The 24,669-nt window shown below is 42.3% G+C and overlaps 1 protein-coding gene across 6 annotated transcripts in view; it reads right to left on the reverse strand.

Moving 5' to 3' along the window:
* Positions 1–24,669, reverse strand: part of ESR1 (estrogen receptor 1) — a 301,848-nt gene that overhangs the window by 19,421 nt on the left and 257,758 nt on the right. For all 6 annotated transcript variants that reach the window (XM_014520478.2, XM_025205609.1, XM_025205612.1 and 3 more), the window contains one exon: positions 6,001–6,134. In XM_014520478.2, the coding sequence (XP_014375964.2) occupies positions 6,001–6,134 (134 nt within the window). The remainder of the gene's footprint in view (positions 1–6,000; positions 6,135–24,669) is intronic.

A 24,669-nucleotide genomic window follows, 5' to 3' on the forward strand; every position in this document is an offset into this window, starting at 1 on the left:
ACCTTGAGTAACCCTGGGGCCACTTGAACTTCAGCAACCCCAAGCCTCAGTTCCTCAGCCCAGCTTCTCTCTAGTCTACTGGCTCTAATCCCGGTTCCAGCAATTTTCACTCCTTACACTTTCTTTCTCACCTTAACCTTCCCTCAGGTATCCCAAGTACCCCAAACAAACACATACATACTGTACCATCCAAGTTAGAAACTCACTTGTGTGTATGTGTAGGTGGGTGGTATATGTGTGAACTGGTGAATATACACATATATGTCATTGTGTATGTGATATATGAATTAGTGATCTGTGTATGTGTACAGAGTGTGTAGGTATTGACAGCTGATTGTTGTCTAATTTTTGGTGTGCAGTGTGTATGTGCTTGAATTGGTGATAGGTATGCATGTGCCTAGGCTGGTTTGGATGTGTATGTGCCTGAGTTGGTAGAGTGTGTGTGTGTGTGTACCTAATTGATTTGTGTGTTTGTATATGTGCACTTGTGTCACACCCTCCTGTCTAACAGCACAATATTGAGATCCTGAGAATTGGCCTGACCCCACAGGGTAACAATACAACCATGCCATCCCACAGGTATTTCAATAGAGTATTTATATCACACCATCACATAAAAATAGCAGTAGCATGCCAGTAGGGCAAGTGAGATATGAAATTTATTGTGATATTTTGCTCCTCCACTCAGAAGATAGAAATGAATCACCTGTGGCTTATTCATATCCAGCTGTATTAGCCTGCTTGGTTTCTTATAGTTCCCCATTACAGCAATGCCCTTTAATAGATATAGGATAGGTGCTTATCAAAATTCACTTGGCATGGTCTGTCAGCTACATTACCTATGTCCTGGTGTCACTAAAGTAAATAGCATCACTCTCAGATCACTGAACTTGCTGAAGTCTAATAGTGGCCAAGAACTCTTTTAAGTGGGATAGATGAGAAGCAAATGGAAACAGAACCCTGCCTTACATGATAATTGTTTCCTAAACCTAAATCAGATCTTTTTGTAAATTAAGTATATAAATTATATATGCAAAACAATCAAATTTCAATTTAATTAGCTAATAAGCCATTGTGATCACTATGATTTTCAGAAGGTGAGCATTATTTTTATTCATCCTAGTAGAAAGAGACTTTAGTTGGTTATAATTATCAGTGTAGTAAAAATAAAACATTTGGCATGAAAAATTAACATTTAACCATACCTAACTGTGGTATCTGAATCAGTGGCAGTGATACTCTGTTTCAAGTGTGCTGAATATCTGTGTTACCTGAGATACTACTTTGTGGTCGTTTTTTGGCAGGAGCCAAAACAAGCAAGCAAACAAACAAAAAAACAACACTAAGCTAAGTTATGTAGGAATATACATAAGGTATTTCAGATTCGGTCTACATTCTTAGCAAACTGGTGTCGTTTTTTTATGTAATCACTTTTCTCTGTAACACCTCACTTAATAGAAATGTTCATTCTACACTGGATTCACAAAGGAGAATTTAGTGATCAGTGCCGTCTCTGGGAAGTGAAGGGTAGGAGGAAGCAGAGGAGGGAATTACATTTGGGACTCCCACACTCTGGTCTTACCATGGATCTATTGAATAAAAGGGCATCAACTTGTCTCTCTAGACATGTATGATGGGGTCTGATTTCTTAGGGACCCTCTGAGCGATCCTCAATGCACAAACTAAGTCTATTCTATCTCAGAGGAAAGGCAGCAAGAGGGCACAGCAGCCCCCCTGGCTCTCCAGGGACCTAGCAGACCTCCTGAGGCTAAAAAGAAAGGCCTACAAAGGATGGAGGATGGGAGTCACCTCCAAGGAGGATTATTCTGCACTGGTCCGGTCCTGTAGGGAGCAGACCAGGAAAGCCAAGGCTGCAACTGAACTCCAGCTAGCTTTGAGCATCAAGGACAATAATTCTGAAGAGTAGAAAATAGGAGGATACTTTTAACCTATTAAATAGGTACTTTGCGTCGGTCTTTCATCAGTCCCATGGGATGCCCATGCCCGCTACAGGGCCGGGAAGTCCGGGTGAGGGTGATCCCCTGCCCTCCATTGATGCTGACTTTGTGAAGGAACATCTTGAGAAGCTGGATACCTTCAAGTCAGCCGGCCCTGACAATCTTCACCCCAGGGTACTCAAGGAGCTGGCGAGCATCATAGCCCAGCCTCTAGCACGGATCTTTGAAAACTCTTGGAGCTCTGGTGTAGTGCCCGAAGACTGGAAGAAGGCCAATGTGGTGCCTATCTTCAAGAAAAGGAGGAAAGTGGATCCGGCTAACTATAGGCCCATCAGCCTGACTTCTATCCCGGGGAAGATCTTAGAAAAGTTTATTAAAGAGGCCATCCTTAATGGACTGGCCGACGCCAACATCTTAAGGGATAGCCAGCACGGGTTTGTTGCGGGTAGGTCTTGCTTGACCAATCTCATTTCCTTCTACGACCAGGTGACCTATCACCTGGACAAGGGAGAAGAGATTGATGTCATATATCTTGACTTCAAAAAAGCCTTCGATCTGGTGTCCCATGATCGCCTCTTGGAGAAACTGGCCAATTGTCGCCTTGGGTCCTCCACGATCCGCTGGCTGGAAAATTGGCTCCGGGGTCGGACCCAGAGGGTAGTAATCGATGGAAGTCACTCATCGTGGTGTCCTGTGACCAGTGGGGTCCCCCAAGGCTCTGTCCTTGGACCCATACTGTTCAACATCTTCATTAATGATGTGGACACTGGAGTCAGAAGCGATCAGAACTGGCCAAGTTCGCCGATGACACCAAACTTTGGGGCAAAGCATCCACACCAGAAGACAGGCAGGTTATCCAGGCTGACCTGGACAGGCTCAGCAAGAACATGAGCCTGCAATGCGATGCGGTGGCTAGTAAAGTGACCAAAACGATGGCTTGCATCCATAGATGCTTCTCAAGCAAATCCCGGGACGTCATTCTCCCCCTGTACTCGGCCTTAGTGAGGCCGCAGCTGGAGTACTGTGTCCAGTTTTGGGCTCCACAATTCAAAAAGGATGTGGAGAAGCTTGAGAGAGTCCAGAGAAGAGCCACGCGCATGATCAGAGGTCAGGGAAGCAGACCCTACGATGACAGGCTGAGAGCCCTGGGGCTCTTTAGCCTGAAAAAGCGCAGGCTCAGGGGTGATCTGATGGCCACCTACAAGTTTATCAAAAAGCGCAGGCTCAGGAGTGATCTGATGGCCACCTACAAGTTTATCAGGGGTGACCACCAGCATCTGGGGGAACGTTTGTTCACCAGAGCGCCCCAAGGGATGATGAGGTCGAATGGTCACAAACTACTTCAAGATCGTTTCAGGCTGGACATAAGGAAGAATTTCTTTACTGTCCGAGCCCCCAAGGTCTGGAACAGCCTGCCACCGGAGGTGGTTCAAGCGCCTTCATTGAACACCTTCAAGATGAAACTGGATGCTTATCTTGCTGGGATCCTATGACCCCAGCTGACTTCCTGCCCTTTGGGCGGGAGGCTGGACTCGATGATCTTCCGAGGTCCCTTCCAGCCCTGATGTCTATGAAATCTATGAAACACATATGAGAAGATGGTCTATTGACTTCAGATCACAACTAAGCAGGCAACTAAACACATGTAAAGACTTATTGCACATCAGCTTCTTCTTGGTATGTGCCCAGATGCTCAGTTTTACCTCATGGTAAATGAAAGCTAACCTGCAGTAATTTAATTCTAAGTAAGAACAGACTTGCAGGGTACATCGACACAAGACTCTAACTGCGCAGTAGTCTAATAATATTGCTACTATGAATAATAGCACATCACAGCACAAAGTGCTAATATGCTACTGCACAGTATTATTAGGCTACTGAACAGCAGCATCACTAAAAAGGTGTGCACAGGCACTGCTGCACAGTAATGCTGGTTACTGCACATTAATTTAGTACTTGATTATACAAGTACCAAATTTAATGCATAGTAACTACGGCACATTAATGAATGCATGGACAGGCCCACAGAGAACTACAGTGTCAGCTGATGCACAATAAGTTGTTCCTCCCTTTAACTCTAATTTGTTCATTTGTTCAGACCCAAAAGTTTAGACTCAGCAGGCTAATACAGCAGCGATTTGCCCTAACCAGTTTGAAGATCTTGATCTTTATACCTGTGGTTGTGTTCTTTCACTTGCATTTAAATATAAGATCCTATTTTAGTTTCTTTATTTTTAAAAACACTAAACATTCTGGTCAGAGACACAAAATCTTTCTTTTCCTAACTTACTGCTCATCATTTATTTCATTGCATCAAGTCCTGGACATTGCACATTTATACTGCTGTATAAGAGGAACATATATACATCGTATAGCCCTAAATCAGTATAACTCACTCAAATCTGATGTAGAATTACTGCAGTATAAAACTGGGTAAAACATCTTCTGCGTACATGTCATGCATCTGAAGCCTGGCCTGGAGCAGTCAAGGCAAATAGGCTCTTATCTGGTGTACTGCCACCTAATGTCAAGGCAGAGTAATAGGACCAACTGCATACAGTTATGCTGAGAATTATGGGCAGATAGGATTTATGTTTGCTAACATATCCTGGTCTAATTTAAATCACTGTACTAAACCAATATACATTATATCAATGCAAACATGTATTGTGATGCTTGCAGTCACAAAGCCTGTTCATTCATTTTGACAAGTTTAGGCATTTCACTCCTAACAATTCCTTTTCTTTGCCATCTAAAGAGTAACAGGTACATCCCAGTTCTATAACCAAACGTACATCACTTTATGATGTTGTGAAGGTTACCTCAGCTATAGCTATCTCTTTCACACTACTTTTACATTAACTTGCCCCTGCATGACCCCATGCCATCCAAAATACTGCCCAAATCATGTTACATTGAGTTATCAACTCCTTATTCAGCTAATACACTGAATTCCTATTGTCCTACTCAACACATTTACAGTTCTTGAGCGTGTGCAGAACTTACACTTTTCACTTTGGCGATGAGACCACCAAAAGCACTCTGCAGCCATAATATAACAAACATTCAGGGCTGCAGAGTGCTTTAAAAATGGTGGGCTGCGCAAAAAATTAACTCGCATCTGATGTAGCATTAGATAGTTTCATAGATGAAGGTGGTGAAGGTGGTCTAGAGCAGAGTGCCTTAGTGAACCTGTATACAGCTTCATATTGAGGGTTAATTTAGGACATTCTGCCTGCATCTCAGGGGTCTTTGTGGGGTTAGGCTGGTGCTTGCAGGTTAGGATAGAACCAGCCATGTCCCCAGGTTGCACAGAGAGAAGACAGAAAAAGGTCTGCCTCCTCCCTGCACAGCAAGGGGGCCCTGCCATGCCCCCCTGCAACTACTCCTGCTGGGGTGTTGAGGGGAGCCAGCCCGGGCTCATGTGGTAGGGGGGCTCTGTTCACCCCTAGCTGCAGCAAGGCTAACATGACAGTTGTATGCTGCTGCTGTCAAGAGGCTCAGGTTGGGGGAGTGGTGAAAAGGAGCCCCCCCCCCCCCCACCAACGCGCCCCCCCCCCCCCCCCCCCACCATGCAGGCCCCACTCCCCAGCTACCCTGGCTAGGGTACTGCGGGAGGCTGGGCCAGACTCATGTGGCTTGGCTAGGTGTATTTGGAGGGAGGTGCTGCACTGTAGGGAAGCTCCATCCCCTGCCCCCCCACCCCTCCAGCCACTGCTCACAGTTGCCAACTGGTGGGGGGGTGTCTGGGGAGAGGGGCAGTCTGGCAGCCTCTTGGGAGGCAGCCTCTGAGTCCTGTCCCCCCACACCCCAAGATTGAGCCCATTGGGGTCAATGGTGCTCTAACTATGGTGCTTTTATGTAAAGTGCCATGAGTTAGAGCGCCTACCCAACAGGCTGCCTAAACATCTGTATGTACTCCTTGTCTTTGTCTAAAAACTTTCTGCCATGAATCCCTTCTAAACTGCTGGTCTTTGTTCACTATGAAACAGCAATAGCAGTTTGACTGCACCAATGTGTTATACCTTGGCATTTTACTTACCAGAATTGAGCAGAATGATGGACTTAAGGCACACAAATTCCTCCCCCTGGAGATTCATCATACGAAATCGAGCAGCAGTAGCCAGCAGCATGTCAAAGATCTCCACCATGCCTTCTACACACTTCCCTTGATTTCTGTAAGAACAAAAGCACAGAGCAAGTCATTCACAGCTGCAATCAATACAATAGGTTGTTTTTCAGCTCCAGATCCTCCCACCATAATTTGATTTCTTAAGTACCAACAGCATTCTCATTTTTAGCACTTGTTATGCTCACTTTGTACTCCCATGACACAACTATCATCATGCAACCAAAATACAGAGAACTTTTCTCCCCAAAAGATGTGTTTTATTAAATAGATTGTACACCAGTAGACATTATTGTAAAAGTGAGAGAGAATCACTGTTAGACTCTTGAGGCCAAATCTGTGTTTTAAGAAAAAAAGAGGTTCAAAAAATAATATTTTCTTTTTTCTGTTCAAGTTTGTCACTGATTACAGTAATTTGTATTCTCTTCTTTTCCTTTGCTAACTATTTTTATTACCTCTTCTGAATTTCTTTTATTTTTTTTCCATAGAATTTTTTTTTGTTTTGTTCTTATTTGCCTTGTAACCTTTAATGGCAATCCCATTTCTCAGTATAATGATTCAGAAGTTCCTTATTATTTAATGGGTATTCATGTCACAACATTAAAAAGTAATGCATCTCAAGACATATCTCAATGGTACTGTAAAACATACAACCAATGGCTCAGCAATGTCTTTTAACCTACTCTTCCAATTCAATGACAATAAATAAATATGCTCAATTTATCAATAAAATGGTGAGGGGTATCCCTCTAAATGTTAATCATGTAAACTCAAGATGGAGATAATGAATTAGAACTATTATAAACAATTCTCTGTGGATGAGGAACAAGTTGGAAATCCTACCATATTTATATCACCATATCTTAGCTAATTAGTCTTTTTGCTGATCGTTAGTAGCAAAACTTATTTTGACTTATCAAAAATCTGTGACTGTAGCCAGACAGGGTAAGCAGATTTTCTGCTTGAAATGCCATTTTTACATAGCCCCTTTTCTGAAGAGGATGGAATTTTAAAGACCACTTGCATAAGAAACTGCAAAGTGGCTCTGAAATATCAAGTAAACAGTATTTATTTCAATTATGGAGACTAAACAAACCAAAGGGACTGAAATGTAAGAGCATAAAAGAGCTTGTTTATACCACAATGAGGATGAGCCCTGGACAAGATCTTCTCTGGAGGGTCCTGTAGCAATGCTCCAAACCTGAAAACCCACACAGGAAGGTGCTCTGTAATGTGAATCTCAAGACCTTGGTCTCCAGCATGCCTGAGCGTGGTCACTAGGAGCCATCCAAGAATAGCCACAGTAGCATATTTTCAGCTTTGGAGGACGAAGTGAGCAGGTAAGGCATGCCCAGTAGCATCCCAGTCAGGGCTTGCTTCTGACAGTATGGACAAGCCCTAAGGACTTACCTGCTTGAGTTAAAAAATAAGGAACTGCTGCCATTCACAAAACCCCTTAGGTGCTGCTCAACCCTGAAGATGCTTAAGATTTTCCATTTAGCATATACAAAACAGTCTAAAACCTGATGATGTCTACCTACTCAGCACCTTAGCTCATGACTAAGTCTTGCGGTCACAGAATAGGAATTTATGCCCTTCTAACCTGTGGGATCAATAGAACAGGCATTCTCAGAGCCTACAGAAGATGACCAAGGAGAGAGGGAAGTAAAGCCAGACAATAGCACAAAAATTAAGACTCCACAGTCTAGTGCAGGAATCAGCAACATCTGCCCATGGCCTCGATCTAGCCCACAGAGCCACTGCATCCAGTCTGCAGAGCTGGAGCTGAAGTTCGTATGTTGGTGGCAGGGTATTTTGCACCTGCTAAATAGCTGAGACCTAAGCTCATGCCTGCACCACTGCTTTTCCTTACCCCTCTAGTTGCACTATAGGTACAGCTCCAAGACATCCAGTCCCAGTGTGGACAAAGCTCCCCCCTCAACTCTTCCCCACACCATCACCGATATACTGGTGAAGACCCATCACCAAAGCCTCTCAGCTGGTGTTGGACCAGAGCCAGGTTATTTCAGCCTATGGCTCAGAAAGGCTGCCAAATGCTCAAAAAGGCTGTCAAATTGGTTAGGGCACTCCACTCAGATTTGAGAGAATACAGCTCAAGCCCTGCTTTAATGAATAGTGAAACAATTTTAAAAAGGAACACGCAGAGAGAGATTTACCCCTAAGGTAAATGGATACAGACTTTTTAAGGCAGGGATGAATTGGAATTCAAAAGAGGAGTTTTCAGATATTCCATTGTCAGATCAGCTGCAATAGCTAATGCAAAGGGAGTTGTCATCTGGGAAAAATCACAGCAAGACTACGGAAACTCTGCACAGAGAGAAGAATGTTGAAAAATTGAATCGGTCAAGCCCAGGTGCACTTCTTTTCTGTTTGGACATCAATATAATAAAGAGAAGTGAAGTGCTGTTCCACAGTGTTGTTTGCAGATAGAAAAACTAGTAGGAATTCAAAGTGAAAATATACAAAATCCCAGCTCCCCCAAAATGTCTGCTGCTTGTTAAAATGTATATCCACAGAGAAAAAAAAAAACCTCTGTAAATGTTTCTTCATAAAATTTCAAGTAACAGACATCTTGATCTGTTCAGCTCCTTTGTTTTTGGCAAAGAGGCTTTTTCTGCTTATAACTGAAGGAGGATTAACCCCCCATTTCTGGAACTGACTAACAGTTCAAAGGAGTCTTTGTTTCAGCACCTTGCAACTTCTTAAGAAAAACTGAGCCAGAGATTGACTATAGCTAGCAGTAAGAAAAAGGATGCCGTGATGGCCTTTGGCACATGTTACATGTTTCCTTCTCAGACCCCAAGGAAGGTTTGGTATGACATTTAGATGTATCCTAAAAGCCATCAAGCTGCTATCAGCCAGCATCCAGCATCTCAAAATATTACAGACCCTGGACTGACTGCCAAATTTGCATGTTGCTGTTTTCAGTGTATTCTTCCTGCCAACAGGATTTTTCTATGATATATGCCAACAAGCAACATTATAAAGTGTCATGATTCAACAGAGGGAGCTCCATCTTTTCTTATGAAGTAATGCTCTTTAGTCAATTAGTCACCTTTATGGTATTCTCAGTGAAAATATATTAATATCAAGTAGATCAATATTCCAGTCAACTTCAATATTCTGATCAAGGATGCTTTTTCTGTACGTATAACAGGAGAAATCTAAAATATTTGCAGACATTTGTAATGATATGACCTAATTTTCAAACTCATTTATCTGATGCCAGCTGAGGTAAAGTACCTAAAAAAATTATCAGATTTCAGAAACCGAGAGTACCTGCAGATCCTATTAACATCAACAGTACTTGTTGATTCTACAGTTCTCTAAAATTAGAACATCCTGGCCAGGGACAGACATTCAAATAACCTGAGTCTGAACTGATTCAGGCTTTACAGGTTAGTTTAACCTGGCTAGGCTGAACCGGTTTCTAACTGGAGAGACACATACACAGACACCTCTTGGCATTAACTAGCACACCACATGTCCATGGGGCTGGAGTGCGTGCTGTGGGAGATGGGAGGGGGGGTATCATGCTTGAGTGAGCAGTGAGGGGGGAAAGGGGGAGGGCAGGGGAAAGCCAGGCAGACCCTGCTGTGCCTGCAGTCTCTGCCAGAGCTGCAGCCAGGGAGCAGAGGCGAGGGGCCAGCCCTGCTGTGGAGCAGAGAGCCCCACCCAGCCCAGAGAGCATTCTGGGATGCTGGGGGAGTCTGGTCTAACTTAAACCAGCAAGGGGTCTGGGACAGACATTGCATAAACCAGTCTGACCCAAATCAGTTAAGTCTGATACTACATTCAACCAGGTTTATTTCAAACCAGTTTTAGCCATTTTCAAACTGGTTTATGTGCACTGAACGTCTGTTCTGTTACAGGTGTAAACCAGTTTCTGATCACTTAAACCAGTTTATGTGTAATGTCTGCCCCTAGCTTTATTCAGGTATCTCAATGTAGATTTGAAAATGCTACCTTATGAGTTCTATGCCTTAGTTTCCAAGTGAAGTCGCTATGAGCTATGCACTTCTCACCTTTGAAAATCAGGCCACCAATATAATACTTCTCTGGTAGTCAGGGGGATCAACCCATTTACTGGTAGAAAACCCTTCTAAAGCTTCAGGGAAAAAGTGAGTCAATAGAAAAGAAAACAACGAAGTTCTATACAGACTCCACCAGGGTATCTGTTGCCTTACAATCAGAAAGATTTTTAAAACAAATTATCAAACTATTGTAATACTTACTCATAGTCTAATCCATTAATAGGAAGCATGCATTTAGAATTTAGGAGAAGAAGCTATGGGGAATTTGCTTCCTAGTTGAGAAAGACCACTTGACTTTTCAAATTGTTGTCATCCATCCAGTGGTCATCCCTACTCATTTTGTCAAAAGCAGATCAGACAGCAAAGGCCTGTTTATGCAGAAGAAACAGAATCTTTGAGGCTTCCCTTTATGTGAAAGCTTAAAGTAGTTAACTAGTAATGAAAAGTTAATGAAAATAAGTGTATAGAAATATGTGCATTAACTTCATAACTTAATTCCTCAGCATCAGGAAAATCTACTACAAAGGTATAAGACCCTAATGTCACCTGATCATTTGTTGTCATGCTAAAGAGAAAAAGGATTCTGAGTGAGTGGCTAGAAAATCTCTTAAAAGAGTTTAGTGCCAGAAGGGTTGATTAAAACCAGTTATTTATTACTTGCTTTTAACCAAGTATCCAAATATAGTGCCAATACCTTAGTAAAGTATAAGAACAGTCTTTAAATCACTAGCTTTGAATGTTGTTTCCTCTGCTAATGCACTGTTTTAGATTTGTGTGCTCTGGCTATAGCTTGTGTTCAAATTTGGCACTAAATACAGATACACAGGAAAAATAGCACTCTGAGTTTTTCATATTTTGAAAACTCTTCTGTTTTGATTCAGCTTGAATTTCAGAAAAGGCTTTGGACAACTTGGAAGTTCTGTTTTATTCATAGTGGCTTGTTTGTTCCTAAACCATTATTTTCTACCACTTTCATCCTTTGTTCCATCTTGCTCTCCTGTCTATTACATTGTGTTACGTGATGTGAGCAGTCCTGATCAAGAACTGGGGCCCAGAACTGGGTCTGAGCCAGTGTATAAATTCCCACCAAATCCTGTTTGGGATTTGAACTTAACAGCCCATTTGTACTTTTAGTTGAACACCTTTCTATTTTTAATTCTGATGCCCAGTGCCTCAAAGTATGTCTTCATCTATTATTTATCACAGTAGTAGCTAGATGCCATAATCAGAAATTTATGAAAATTACAGCTTCCGTCAATCAACATTAAAGCACAATGATTCACTTAAAGCCCAAATGGGAAATGTTAAAAAAAACAAGAAGATACCTAGTAACATAAGCAATAAGCAGGGAACTGGGAATAGATAACAGATCAATTGAACCGAGCCATAATGTTTTATATTTTTTTGTGAAGGGCACTGGACCTGCCTCTAATAGTTTATGAATATTACATCTTCTATCTGGGTGTTATCAAATGGTTTGGTAGGTAAGTAGTTCAGGCAGGAACTGCTGACTTATATTAAGTAAAGGAGACAATCATTTCAAAGAGCCTAGAGTAGATAAAGTAAATCATTCACATTTAATTCCACATCAGGATATCCTGCCTGTGGCTGGCTAGTAATCTTGGAGGATGGTTGAAGAGGGCTGGAACAGAAAACTAAAACAAAGGAATTGAGGATAGGTAAAAGGAAAGCCCCCTGAAAAATAGGAGGGAGAAAGGGAGAACTGAGTCTCTGTTCTCAGATCCTGAGATATGAAGGTAGGCTTATCCAAACCTCTAGGTAAGAGAGATGCATATGGTATGACTGCTGTGTTACAATCTCTCTCTTTTTGCTCTGTTCCTGCTCTTGAGATTAAACAATACTTTATTCTGAAAACGCTGTTTTAGCTACAACTCATGAAGGGAGGACCCTCATTTAGCTGAAACCCAGCCCAGCCTGCTGAGGGTTCATGCATTGGTGCCAAGACTGCTATAGCAAACTATAAATGGAAGAAGTGTTGGATTCTAGCCATAAGCAGGTGAAGGCTCAGCACCCGTCCCTTGAAAGCATGTGCTCAGAAAGGCCAGAGATGAGTCAAAGGTGTAGCTATCCCTGAATCATGGTATAATTCTCTTTGATAATTAAGACCTCATGAATAAGTGAATGCAAATGACAAGGAAAAGGATTTTTTTGCAAATCAGTAAGCCTTCTATTGGTTCTTTTCATTTTGTCTTCCCTTTACTTGTCTTTCCACACACTTCTTTTGCTGCCATAACTATGATTCTTTCCATAGTGCCTCATTCATGCTCTAACCCTTCAATTTGTATAAATTGTTCTGTCTGTTCTCTTATCCCTTTTCAATAATTTTCATTGCCTTCTCCTTGCAGGTTCCCCAGTTTAATTCTTTCATCTGGCATCCTATTTTCAGTTTTTCATACTGTAATCTTCACAACCAGAAGCCAAGTTTGGGCCATCACCACTTTCTTTGTTAAGATCTTACTCTTTAGGAGTTTTTCCTATGAACATTTCGCTGGACCTAGATTAATTTAGCTTTTGCTCTGACTACTTTTGTATTTGAAAAAATGCCCTTTTTGCTTCTGAAATGCAATGTTAGTAACAAAGAGGTGCAAACTGGCAGACAATATTCCTTCTCCATGCTCATTCCTAACTCCATACTCCATTCCTCCACAAACTGCCTCACTCCATTCTGTTCTTTTTCCTATGTAGCCATTCATGCCTGCAACTCATTCAGGCCTGCAACTATTATTATGATTTCTCTGTCTGGAATTGCTCTTGCTACACCATTTTAGTTTTCCTGCACTGTTTTTCTCTTCCCTCCTGCAACCCACTTGGGGTGCATACTTTGATGCTCTGTTCAACATCCTATCTGATATTACCAATTTATCTGCCATGAATCAGCAGATTAACTCTCATAACTTCAATCGCATTGTCTTTAGGGTAGCTCTGAAATATCTTCCCCATTTCTTTTCTACCTTTCCACCATAATGTATCCCATTCCAAGTTCCCTTCCTCTACTGCCCTTTCATTTCATTGTCTCCATGCACCTCCTTGCAACTTCCTTCTTACTAAAAGGTCCAATATTTCTCTACTCCTGTTTGTCTGGCTCCCAACACTCAAAGTACTGATTTTCATCACTGATTGTTCCACCTGATTCTTAAACCATAGGCTGTGTGGCACCACTGGCCCATTTATCACATCCACTAAAAGCTATCACTGTGGGCGCATCTATACAAGGCATTTACTGTGCAGCTGACTAATTAACTGCAAAGTAAACTTCTCAGGCTGCTTGCAGAAGTTTTTTTTTTTTTAAAAGCACTTTGCCAGAAGAAGCAGTGTGTTACTTTGACCCAGCTCCACAGCATTTGTATAGATCGGGTGCTTCAATGGGGCTTTGGGGGACTTTTATCTAAAGCTGATTCAATCAGCCATTGCATAAAAGTGCCAAAAAGCCCCACTAAAGTGCCTCATCTGTACAGGTGTTGGGTAAGCCGGGTCCAACTAATACGCTGCCTCTTCTGGGCATCCACTAACCTTTTTTAAGGTCTGCAAACAGCCTTAGTGTTTAAACATGCGCCCCTATTACAGTGCACAAAACTAATAAACTCTGCCTGAGGGTAGGACTTGTAAATCAAGCCCTACCCTGCTGCAGAGCTTTTTTGTGCACAGTAGCATGCATGTAGACACTGACCCGGCTGGCAGGAACTTGAGGGTGCTTCAGTACAGGGGCTGCCTGCCTGTCATGTCCCAGCCAGCCCCTCCGCAGCACATGAGCCCCGGGTTGGCAGGCTGACCCCCCTGGACCTCCTGCCAGCTGGGGCTGCTGCGACCCAGCTCAATGTGCTGTGGTCTGGGCACACGTGTAAACCTCACACCTGGGAGTTTCCGAGGATCAAAAAATTGCGGAGCAATAAGCAATAAGCTCCACAGTTTATTGCTAAACATTAATGGCACATGCAGATCCATTCTGTGAGCATGTCCAGACATGCGTGGATATTTGATTCCCCAGGGACAAGTAGCGGTGGTGCACCTTGCACTGCCATTTCTTGCCCCCAGGGAATGTCTGTGTCACATGTGTTGGCACACAGCAAGTTGCCCTGGGTGGCATAGAGGAGGCTGGGGCCAGCACTGTGGTGGCCCCAGAAGCCTTACCTGGGGTCCTGGAGACCTCCTGGAGCTGCAGCCACAGTGATCCTGCCAGGCACAGCCTGGCCGGCAATTGTAGCACAGCTCCAAGCAGCCCGGCTCCGCTTTTTAACAGCTCATGCTGCCCAAGCATGCGCTGCTTCAGGGTTTTTTTCCATGGTTATTTTTTTGACCCCTGGATATCCAGGGGTCAAAAAAAACATGGGGGAGGAAAAAAAACCAGAGCAGCGCACACTCAGGCAGTGTGCCCTTACAACGCGGAGAACTCCGGACTGTGCGGCATGTGACATGCACATAACACATGACCGCACTTGTCTGGATGTGCCCCGTGTGTCACAGTCGCATGGCATATTTCACATGGGATCAATTTACACCTGGAGTAATAATTTCCCTGGATGAATCCCCTTCCTGATGCCAGACTGTATCGTCATCATGATATAAATACCTAACTTATCCAAAACTCTAGACTGAATTTCTCACAACTTTTTTTTTTAAGTCATTTGAGCTGTGAAGCAAAACACCTTTAGAAAGTACTCAGCATGGCCAGTAGGGACTCTGAGGTTAAGTGAAAGAAAATTGCAGTATTTTAAAAAAGCTTCCAGTCTGATCATTGAAATAAAAGTTTGTCTACTTCCCCATAGCTTACAACTGAAATGTAATAAAAAGCCTCAAGATATACCAATGAAGTAAAAGACACAAAAGTCATGTCAAAGGTTCAGTTAGCTCTCTACAGAACGATGCACTCAGCTCTGTTAAGTAAGTGACCTGTTCAGAGTGGTTTCTGGAATTGTTGGTTTTCTAAGTGGGATATGTCACTATTTAGAGTGAAAATATGTGGCTATTTAGAGTGAAAATAAAAAATACAGACTTTTAAAAAATGTTTTTGAAGTGTAGCACTAGATTTAGCCACTGTTTATAGGTCTGTTTCCTTGGTAATAAATGCAAGCAGCAGGTCAGTAATGAAGTGACTTGAATCAAATATCTGTACCCACTCTGCTCCCATTTTTCTGATAAGTTGATGGCAAATTGATGAAACCATTGGTTCTCAACCAAAGTTCTGGTGCTTCTTACTCAAGGAAAATAACTATTAAAATGCAAGTGTCGAAAGCATTTGGAACATTTTACAAGATGAGAAAACCTAACTCAACAGCCTGTGGACTCATTCTGATGCAAATCTGTTGTGCTTCAATAACAATCTATCACTTTAGAATTGCCTGAAAGCACCATATTTAAAGAAACTTAGGGAGAAAAAATATCCAAGTGTGGTACAGTACTCTCTAACCAAATCTATACAACTAAATATTCAGCTTTCTTTAGATGATGAATGCAGCAAATATTTATGCTATTCATGAATTCATTGGATTCTCCCATTCCAGTTGCAGGTTAGGAAAGAACCCCATCCTTGGACCTTAATTATTACTTAACATAAAAGACTTTTAAAAAGAAACCTTTAGATTCTAAGGAAGAGACAGGAAGAAGCTTAAGAAGGTAATGGGATGAAGAGACCAACTGGTTTCCAGCAAGACAAAAACAGACAGGTGGAATAGGTAGGATACCCAGTGCACTCAAGTACATGTTTTGAAGTTTCTAGACCATTTATATGATGTGAAGTAATGGAGTTAAAGTCTGTCACACTCTTAAACTTGCTCAGATAATACTAATGCCTGACTGTACTTTGTTTCATATTTTTCCCTGGCAGTCCTCCCAACAGGGAGACATTTGAAGGAGGAAAGTCAGCATTTGGGACAGAGGCTTTAAAGGTGGAAATCATCAGCTCCATTTCTTATTCTCTGGCTAAGAAAGGAGAGACTAAACTGGAGAAATTTTAGCAGCAAAGCAGAATTTAGCCCTGAGTGCTTAGCTTACCTTCTAGATAAAATATCAAAGTTTTACACTTTACAAAATATTTTGTCTGCCATGTTGTTATGGAAATTAGATATTTTTATTTAGAAAATAAATGTTTATGGGAAATGAAAACTGGTACAATTTCACCAAAAAAAAAAAAGCCCAATCATTTTGTCAAAACAACACTTTCCACTGAAAAACTGTTTTGATCAACCATTTTCTGACCAACTATGGCTAGGAGCATCTAGTTACTAGACACCTATGTGGCTGCCAGCCCCACGAGACCCAATTCTAAATGGAATCACACATGGAGTCCATTACAGCTTGCCTCATTCCTGTGAGCCATTTTAGTGTTGATTAGTTGGACAAGATCTGACTCTTGAACTCTATGCTGTAAATTGTTAATATAACATGTTTGGAGGATTTTCTCTTTGGAAAACACTTGATTAAATACAGGTTTCCCTCGCTTTATGCAGGTTCTGTATGTGCAAATTCGCTCTTATGCGATCTTATGCAATCACCCTTTTTATACCAAAAATCTGTTATATGTGAAATAAATTCACTTTTATGCAATCTATGTGGTAGAAACCCGCAGTCTACTGCTTTGTGCGGTGCATTGTGAGAGTGACGAGCACCAAAATATAGTCTCCTGTGTGGATCGGTGCTCCTTGCTCTTTGCCTGCACCACGTGTTTCTGTAGTGTCATCCCCATTATGATAGCACATTGTGCTTGTGTGCTGTTGGACAGTACCAAAATTGTCTTGTATAAGTGGTAGAAATGGGTCTGCGGATCACTAGAGTCGAGGTCTTGGAACATATCCCTATTTGTTACATTGTAAAGTGGGTTCCCTTTATGTAAATTCAAGTTATGCGCCGTTTGCCAGGAAAGCATGTACAGCATAAAGCAAGGGAAACCTGTATTGTTTCTTGTCATCTAGAAACATATTGTCAAATTTCAGTACTTCCACAAAGCATCAATGTTGAATCCAAAGTTGCCATAAGTGGTAGGGAGCAAATCAATGGTCAAAGCACACTGTTTGTTTCCTTTTACACTGCTGACACTGACAGCAAATAATGTCAGTGAATTTAGGTAAAATCCCTAAATTCAGGTAAATTTAGTATAGTACTGGTAAATACAGCTGAACAGAAAATAGATTATTCAGTTCACTGAACAAACCAAACCAAAAAAATAAAAATAAAGAACTGGACGAAGAAACGGTTCCTTTCAAGTGGGAACGCAACTTTTTTGGAATTTGACAACAGAATGAACAAACTAAAAACCAAAATGTTGTCCCAAAAGAAATATATTTGGTTTTATTTCTTTCATTACTGAACCCTTTTTTAAAACTTCTATTTTAAGTGCAGCTTAATTTTTTACAAAAAAATATCATTATTAAAACTGAACACCTAAAGTTCCATTTAAACAGTTGAAACAAAATGTTTCAGCATTTCCATATGAATTTTTTTATTTTAAATGTCAAAATGAAATATTTTCATTTTTTAAAAATGTCTACATCCCATTCTTGGCTAAAAGTATTTGCTGAATAGATCGAAATTCCTTCGAACCAATAGAGATTTTTTGAGTTGATACCAATGGCTGATTTTTAATGAGCCATGTCAGCCAATACTGATCCAGTAGTCAATATTCAGCCCTGCAGCGTGGACAGTGGCAACCGGCTAGTAAGTCTGTTGTGGGGGAAGGGGTGTGGGGGGTAGATCATGGCCCCCGTGGTGAGGGAGGGAGTGGGTGCTGGGGCTGGGACTGGGGCAGGTGCTGCCCAGCTGGGCAGGGAAGGGCACAGGATGGAGCCACAGCTCATCTGGGGCGCAGGGGAAGGGCAGCTCTCACCGTTGCATGCACCCCAGGGAGGCATTAGGGGACCTGTGCCCCTGCATCTGCATGCAGGGAAGGGCAAGCTGCCACTGCAGGCTGGGGTAAGGAACTGGGCTCTTTCTGGCAAGCAGGGCTGGACCAGGCTGTGCTTGGGGCAGGCAGTGGCGGCACTGGGAGTGGGGACTACAGTGAATTCAATGGTGGTTCTAGCCCTCCCCAAACTCCACTCCAACACCATCGCTGCCCACCCCAAGTGCAGCCTGGCTCAGCCCCCACCTCCACTGGGAATAGCTCAGCGCTGCCCCCAGCCCCAACCCACAGTAACAGCCTGCCCTCCCCCATGCACAGATCTGGGGGCAAATTCCCCCCCATGCCTTCCCAGGGTGCATGCAGCACTGGGAGCCACCTCCCCTCACCCTCTGGACAAGCCCTGGCTCCATCCTGTGCCCTGCCCTACCCAGCTGGGCAGCACCTACCCCTGCCCCACTCCCACTCCCTCCCTCACAGCGGGGGCCTTGATCTGCCCCCCCATGCCCCTTCCCTTCCTCCATCACTTCCCCCACAACAGACTTACCAGCCAGACCTGGCTGCTCTCCACTCTGTGGGGGTGTGCTGTGGCTGCATGCATGCACACGGCATTTATCAGCCACATTATCAGCCACACCAGACAAAAAAAAGCTGATTGCAGACACTCTCAATTTTCTTCATAGTGATTCTGATCCGATATGGGACCAATGTATCGGTACACCTCTTAAATTTGCAAATAGGTTTGGCATTTCAGCAAATTCACTCTTCATTTTAAAAAAGGTCATCTCCACTGTTACCAGAAAGGTTAATCCAATCAGTGGTTGACAGGAGATAAACTGCAGAAGCGTAAGTAGTAATTATATACATTTTATCTCTGGCCTTGTCAGCTGCACTCTGCCCCTTAACCCATCACTAGTGGTCTCATTTTTTACATTCTTAACCTCTAAGGATTTTCAAATTAATGGGACCTTTAAAAAAAAAAACCAAAAAACAAAGGTCTACTAAAATATTTTCTTGCATTTTCCCACTCAGTTTCAAATATAACATTTCCCCTCAAAACCACAATCAATCCATGATTTTAATATCCAGTTTCTTGGCTAAGAACATCTGCCATATCCTGTGGAGGACTCAGTAACTTCCCTCTTCAAAATCTTTTGGATTTGCCTGTTCAAAAGATACTTGTTTCTTAGTGCATACCATTCAGAAAGAACCATGTAGGCACCATAATGTGATAGTATTGTTATAGCTATCCAAGGAATACACAAGAAGCAAAAATTTTTAGGCAATATCTTCAATTGTAGCAAACGTATATTTAGGGAAGATGTTAATGCCCAAAGCTTGTTTAACATCTCTCCCAAATAGCCGGTCCAGCTGTCATTTTAAATAATAATTTATTGTTGTTGCTGTTCCTGCAGCTCTTAGGCGGCATAGTTATATACTAAGACCAAAAAAAAATGACTGTATTTTTTTAAGGAAACATGAAAAATTGTTAAGTGGTATTTGAAGGAAAAAAGAAAGACTTTGTTATATAATAAGGACTTTGCAGATATGTTCAGGGTTGTTGGTGTGGCAGCGTGGGAAAAAAGTACAAAAAAGGACTGAATGATGGATGACTGGTAGGGAAGGGATTGGATGTGAAGGGTCTTAATATAGCAGAAGGAGAAAATGCAACAAAGGAAGGAAAAGAAAAACCTGACACAGTCAAAGTGGTAGGCTGGAAAAGAAGCTGTGTGGCAGCATTCTGAATACATATGAGCAGGGCAAGATTTTGTTTATCAAGGCCAGAGACAAAGATGCAGTAATCAAGACATGAGATAATTAGAGCCGGGACACGAGTCTTAGCTATGTGGTTGCACAGGGAAGGCCCTGTACTAGGCAAGTTATGTAGAAAAAATCTGTGAAGACCTAGAGAGAGTAGTCAGTACCAAAGATGACATCAGATTACAGGGCTGAATGACAGGCAGGACAGTGATTTCGTCAGAGGCGTAACTGGGCAATCCTGCAAATTTGGTAGCAGTGGCACACAGGGTGCAGTGACCACAGCTGACTGATGGCAGCGGACAAGAGTGCAACAGCAATGACTGCTATTTTTATGCCTCCTCTAAGTTGATGCCCCTGGCTGTAGCCCCAGTCACCTCTGTACCTCCGCTTAGTTATGCTACTGGATTTTGTCCCTAGTGACCCAAAAAGAAGGTAGACAGGAAGGCAAGGGAAGGGCAGAAGACAACTACAAGCAGACCTGGACAGGTTGGACAAATGGGCAGAAAACAACAGAATGCAGTTCAACAAGGAGAAATGCAAAGTGCTGTACCTAGGGAGGAAAAATATCCAGCATACCTACTGCCTAGGGAATGACCTGCTTGGAGGCACAGAAGCGGAAAGGAATCTTGGAGTCCTAGTGGACTCCAAGATGAACATGAGTCGTCAGTGTGACGAAGCCATTAGAAAAGCTAATGGCACTTTATCGTGCATCAGCAGATGCATGATGAACAGATCCAAGGAGGTGATACTTCCCCTCTATCGGGCACTGGTCAGACCGCAGTTGGAATACTGCATTCAATTTTGGGCGCCACACTTCAAGAGAGATGTGGATAACCTGGAGAGGGTCCAGAGAAGGGCCAGTCGTATGGTTAAGGGCTTGCAGGCCAAGCCGTATGAGGAGAGACTGGGGCACCTGGACCTCTTCAGCCTCCGCAAGAGAAGGTTGAGAGGCGACCTTGTGGCTGCCTATAAGTTCATCACGGGGGCATAGAAGGGAATTGGTGAGGTTTTATTCACCAAGGCGCCCCCGGGGGTTACAAGAAATAATGGCCACAAGCTAGCAGAGAGCAGATTTAGACTAGACATTAGGAAGAACTTCTTCACAGTTAGAGTGGCCAAGGTCTGGAATGGGCTCCCAAGGGAGGTGGTGCTCTCCCCTACCCTGGGGGTCTTCAAGAGGAGGTTAGATAAGCATCTAGATGGGATCATCTAGACCCAGAACTCTTTCCTGCCTATGCAGGGGGTCGGACTCGATGATCTATTGAGTTCCCTTCCGACCCTAGCATCTATGAATCTATGGAATGGAAAGAGGTTACGAGCTCTGTTTTAACCATATCTAGCTTGATGCATGACCAGACATATATAAGGACATGACAGATGTTGGGAGATGTCTCCTCTTTGCACAGAAGGATACAGGTCTGGAGTAAAGATTAGACCTGTGAGTCATCAGCATAGAGATGGTAGCTGAATTTGTGTCAGCAGAGTGGTATCCCAGAAAAAGACACAGAAGAAAAGAGGACCAAGGACAGAGTCCTGTTGAACCCACAAAAAATTGTAGTGGGCCCAGAGAAACTTCTAAAGGACACATGACTCGAGAAGAAGGAAAACCAGGATACAACAGAAAATTGTAGTTCTTGTGCTAATCTTCCATATTATTTTAATACTTACAAGTCTGAATCTTCCATTAATTACCATTAATAGCAGCCCTTGTTGTAAAACTTCTGAAGTGCTTGATCCAAATCCCTTGACTTCAACCACTTTGAATATCTCTTTCAAGTAGCAGTGTAAGGGATACTGAAAAGAAGCGTTCATTTATAGTACGGCTCTCACTCCCACCCTGAAATTTAAAACGTATGTGTGTTTCCCTGTGCTCCTGGCCTTTTACCATTCTTGAAATCAAGTCACCACCCTACATAAGGTTAGCAGACCTAATCAAAGGTTGAGTGCCCTCTGGAAGTCAAACAACATATGGCATATTTTTTATTTTTTTGCAACTTGAGCAAATACCTGCACGAAACAGAACAAACTACACCAGCAAAATTTTACTTATTCCTTAAACTTATTTATTTCCTTTTAATTAACAGTTCAAGAATGGCAATACTACCTTTTTAGAAAGAGATATTTGTCTGGAGTCGAAAAGCAATAGTACAAAGAGCCTGTTTTGCTCTTAAAGCTGAAAGTATATTGGCATTCCGTCACCAAAAATAAAGTGTTGTTCCTATTGCATAAAAGTATTTCCTTTACACTGGCCAGTGACCTAGCTTCTGGGAGTGAGAGCTGTGGGAAATGACCATGCCATCCAAAGAAACAGCCTCGGGATTTTTACCTGTCAAGGCAGACACGGCCTTTTTTAATGTTTCCTCTCAGATCCTCCCCTTTCCTGAAGGGAGGATAAAAAGTACTTTGGCTTTGCTCTCTATTTTGCAATTTTTCTCAGCAATTTTCTTAGAACCTGAAATATGAAATGTGGCACAGATGGGTCCTTGGAAGATTTATGTTCTATTTTCCAATAATATACTATATTTACTTTCCTAAAGTAGTAAATTTTATTCAAACTGTGCAAAGACTGAAAAAAAGACATATTTAAAATTTAATTCTGTTCTTTTGATTTTTTGTCCAGAATAAGCACTGGTGTAGAGCTAGGTTTAAGCAAACAGATAAATTCCTGGTTTGTGCAAAGAAAATATTTCATCCATTTACTAGTTCCAAAGCTCATAGATCATGTGCTCCAATGAAGACTTAGGTAGAATAGGGCTTTTCCCCAGGCAATAAATATATCTTTCCTGTCCTCTTTCCTATTAGTTCTACTATTATACATTAGCAGTTATACTTGGCTGCTGCTAAAAATGCAAAGAACAAAGCTTTCTTTTTGCAATCTGAACAGTACTAATCCTTTGATTTTGCACCAAATATTTGGATCAAAAGAAAGGTACCATTTCTTTCAATTTGCAGGGCTATCCTGCTCCAAAGGAATAAAACAATTGGCTTCAGCAAATAATTCATTATGCAGCATATAATAAACCTGGGGAGTGTATTGACAGAAAATTATTGAGACAGCCTGATTAGCAAGATTTTTTTAATGTATTTTTTGAGACTTTTATAATGCTAACAATAATGATTATTCTAGATTTAAAAACTTTCTCTTCCAGCTGACCAATTTCTGCTCATTATAATTTTTTCCAAAAATTCCTTTGATACTCAAGGTTTCCATGACTGCTTTCATTCACGTAAAAGAAACGATTGCCTTCACTACACTTACAAAACAAAAATTTTAAAAGCTGTCAATCCTCACGCTTCAACAGATGAAATGATTACTGGCCGAACTTGAGAAGACATTTCCTGCTTTCACAGAATGGTATTGGACAAATAGGTCTCTTTTTAAAGTATCAACTATGAGACACTTGAAAATGCAGGATACTGGATTTGCCAAGCCACTGGTCTTTTCTTCCCTGGCAATTCTTGGTCCAAGTGCTTCAGTCCAGTGAAGATGACAGAAGTAAGGAGAAAAACTGAAGGCATTAATGCATTTTACAGCTGAGACTCCTGGCACAAATTTGTATATCCTGCAAGATGCTTTAATTATGTCAACTGCCCACAGTCCTCCAGAAGACATTCTAGCAGACAGGGTTTGCACAGCTGTAGGAGTCAATATTCCAGCAACAGAGTTTGCATACTTCTAGAGACTCTGTGAAGCATCCACATGCCTCCTGTACCAGGAATCAGCAGAACGATGATGCAGGAGACACTGAAGCAGCTCTATGCTACCTAAAAATTCCCTCGTCTTTGGCAAGTTCTTAAATCACTGATTAAATTAGCTGTTGGGCTGTTCTGTACAACCAGATGACCTTGAAAGAGCTGGAGCAGGATCTTGACCCTAACCTGCACTAAAAGTTTTGCCAGCACAACTCCATTCCTGCCAGAAAAATTTCAATACATGGATCTCTCAGATGCATTTTAACAACCCCTGCAGGCAGACTGACTGCCACTGAGCTTGTCTACACATGCAATTAGGGTGGAGCAATAAACTTCGGAGCTTGCACTAGAGTTTATTGCTTCCAGCCACGCCATCTGAATGCGCACCCGGGACTGCAGCACGTTGAGCCAGGTCAAAGAATCTGCCCTGGCTGGCAGGGGGAACCATGGGTCAGCCTGCCAGCCCACAGCTGCTCTGACTGGGCTCAGGGGGCTATGCTTTGTTGCTGCAACACGAGTTGATTGTGTAGTTTAGTAATAGGTTAGATGGAGATTTGTATGGGATGGTTTGGGATAGCAATTATTCTGCCTCAAGTAGGGGGTTGGAAGACCTCTGGAGGTCCCTTCCAGCCCTACTTTTCTATGAATCACTATATCTATGAAAATCAAAGCCATTCCAAAGTGGCAAATCCTCCACTTTGACAGCACTTACCTCTAACTCTGCAAAATAACTTAAGTTTTCTATCAGTGCTAGGTCATGCCTCCAGGCAGCTGCCATAATACTTGGTAATGCTGGGTGCTAAGTACCACCAGAAATTCCTGCCACCAGACTAGAAAATTATGGACACAATCTTGGATATTACAGCCTTGGATAGTATTTTTTAAGAGTTGAAAATTAGCCATCTCTGAGGTGGAACTGGCAACTATTTACCTGGACACAAAAGTACTACACAGCATTTTAACACTAAAAGCAAAACACAGTTTAACAAATCAAATCAAAAGTAACCAAAGGTTTCTGTGTGCATTGGTAAAGTGAACAGGGGCTCAATTGTGTTCTCATCAACCTTTCCTGTCAAGGATAAAGGCCCACGCATGAGCAAATACATCATGGAGATCAACACATGGCTGTGCAGATGGTATCACCAGCAAGAATTTGGCTTCTTTGCATACTGGGTGATCTTCCAGGAAGAAAAACTAATGAGAAGAGATGGGGACAGATACAGA

The sequence above is a fragment of the Alligator sinensis genome, unplaced genomic scaffold, assembly GCF_000455745.1.
Source record: "Alligator sinensis unplaced genomic scaffold, ASM45574v1 scaffold1177_1, whole genome shotgun sequence".
Classification (NCBI taxonomy): domain Eukaryota; kingdom Metazoa; phylum Chordata; order Crocodylia; family Alligatoridae; genus Alligator; species Alligator sinensis.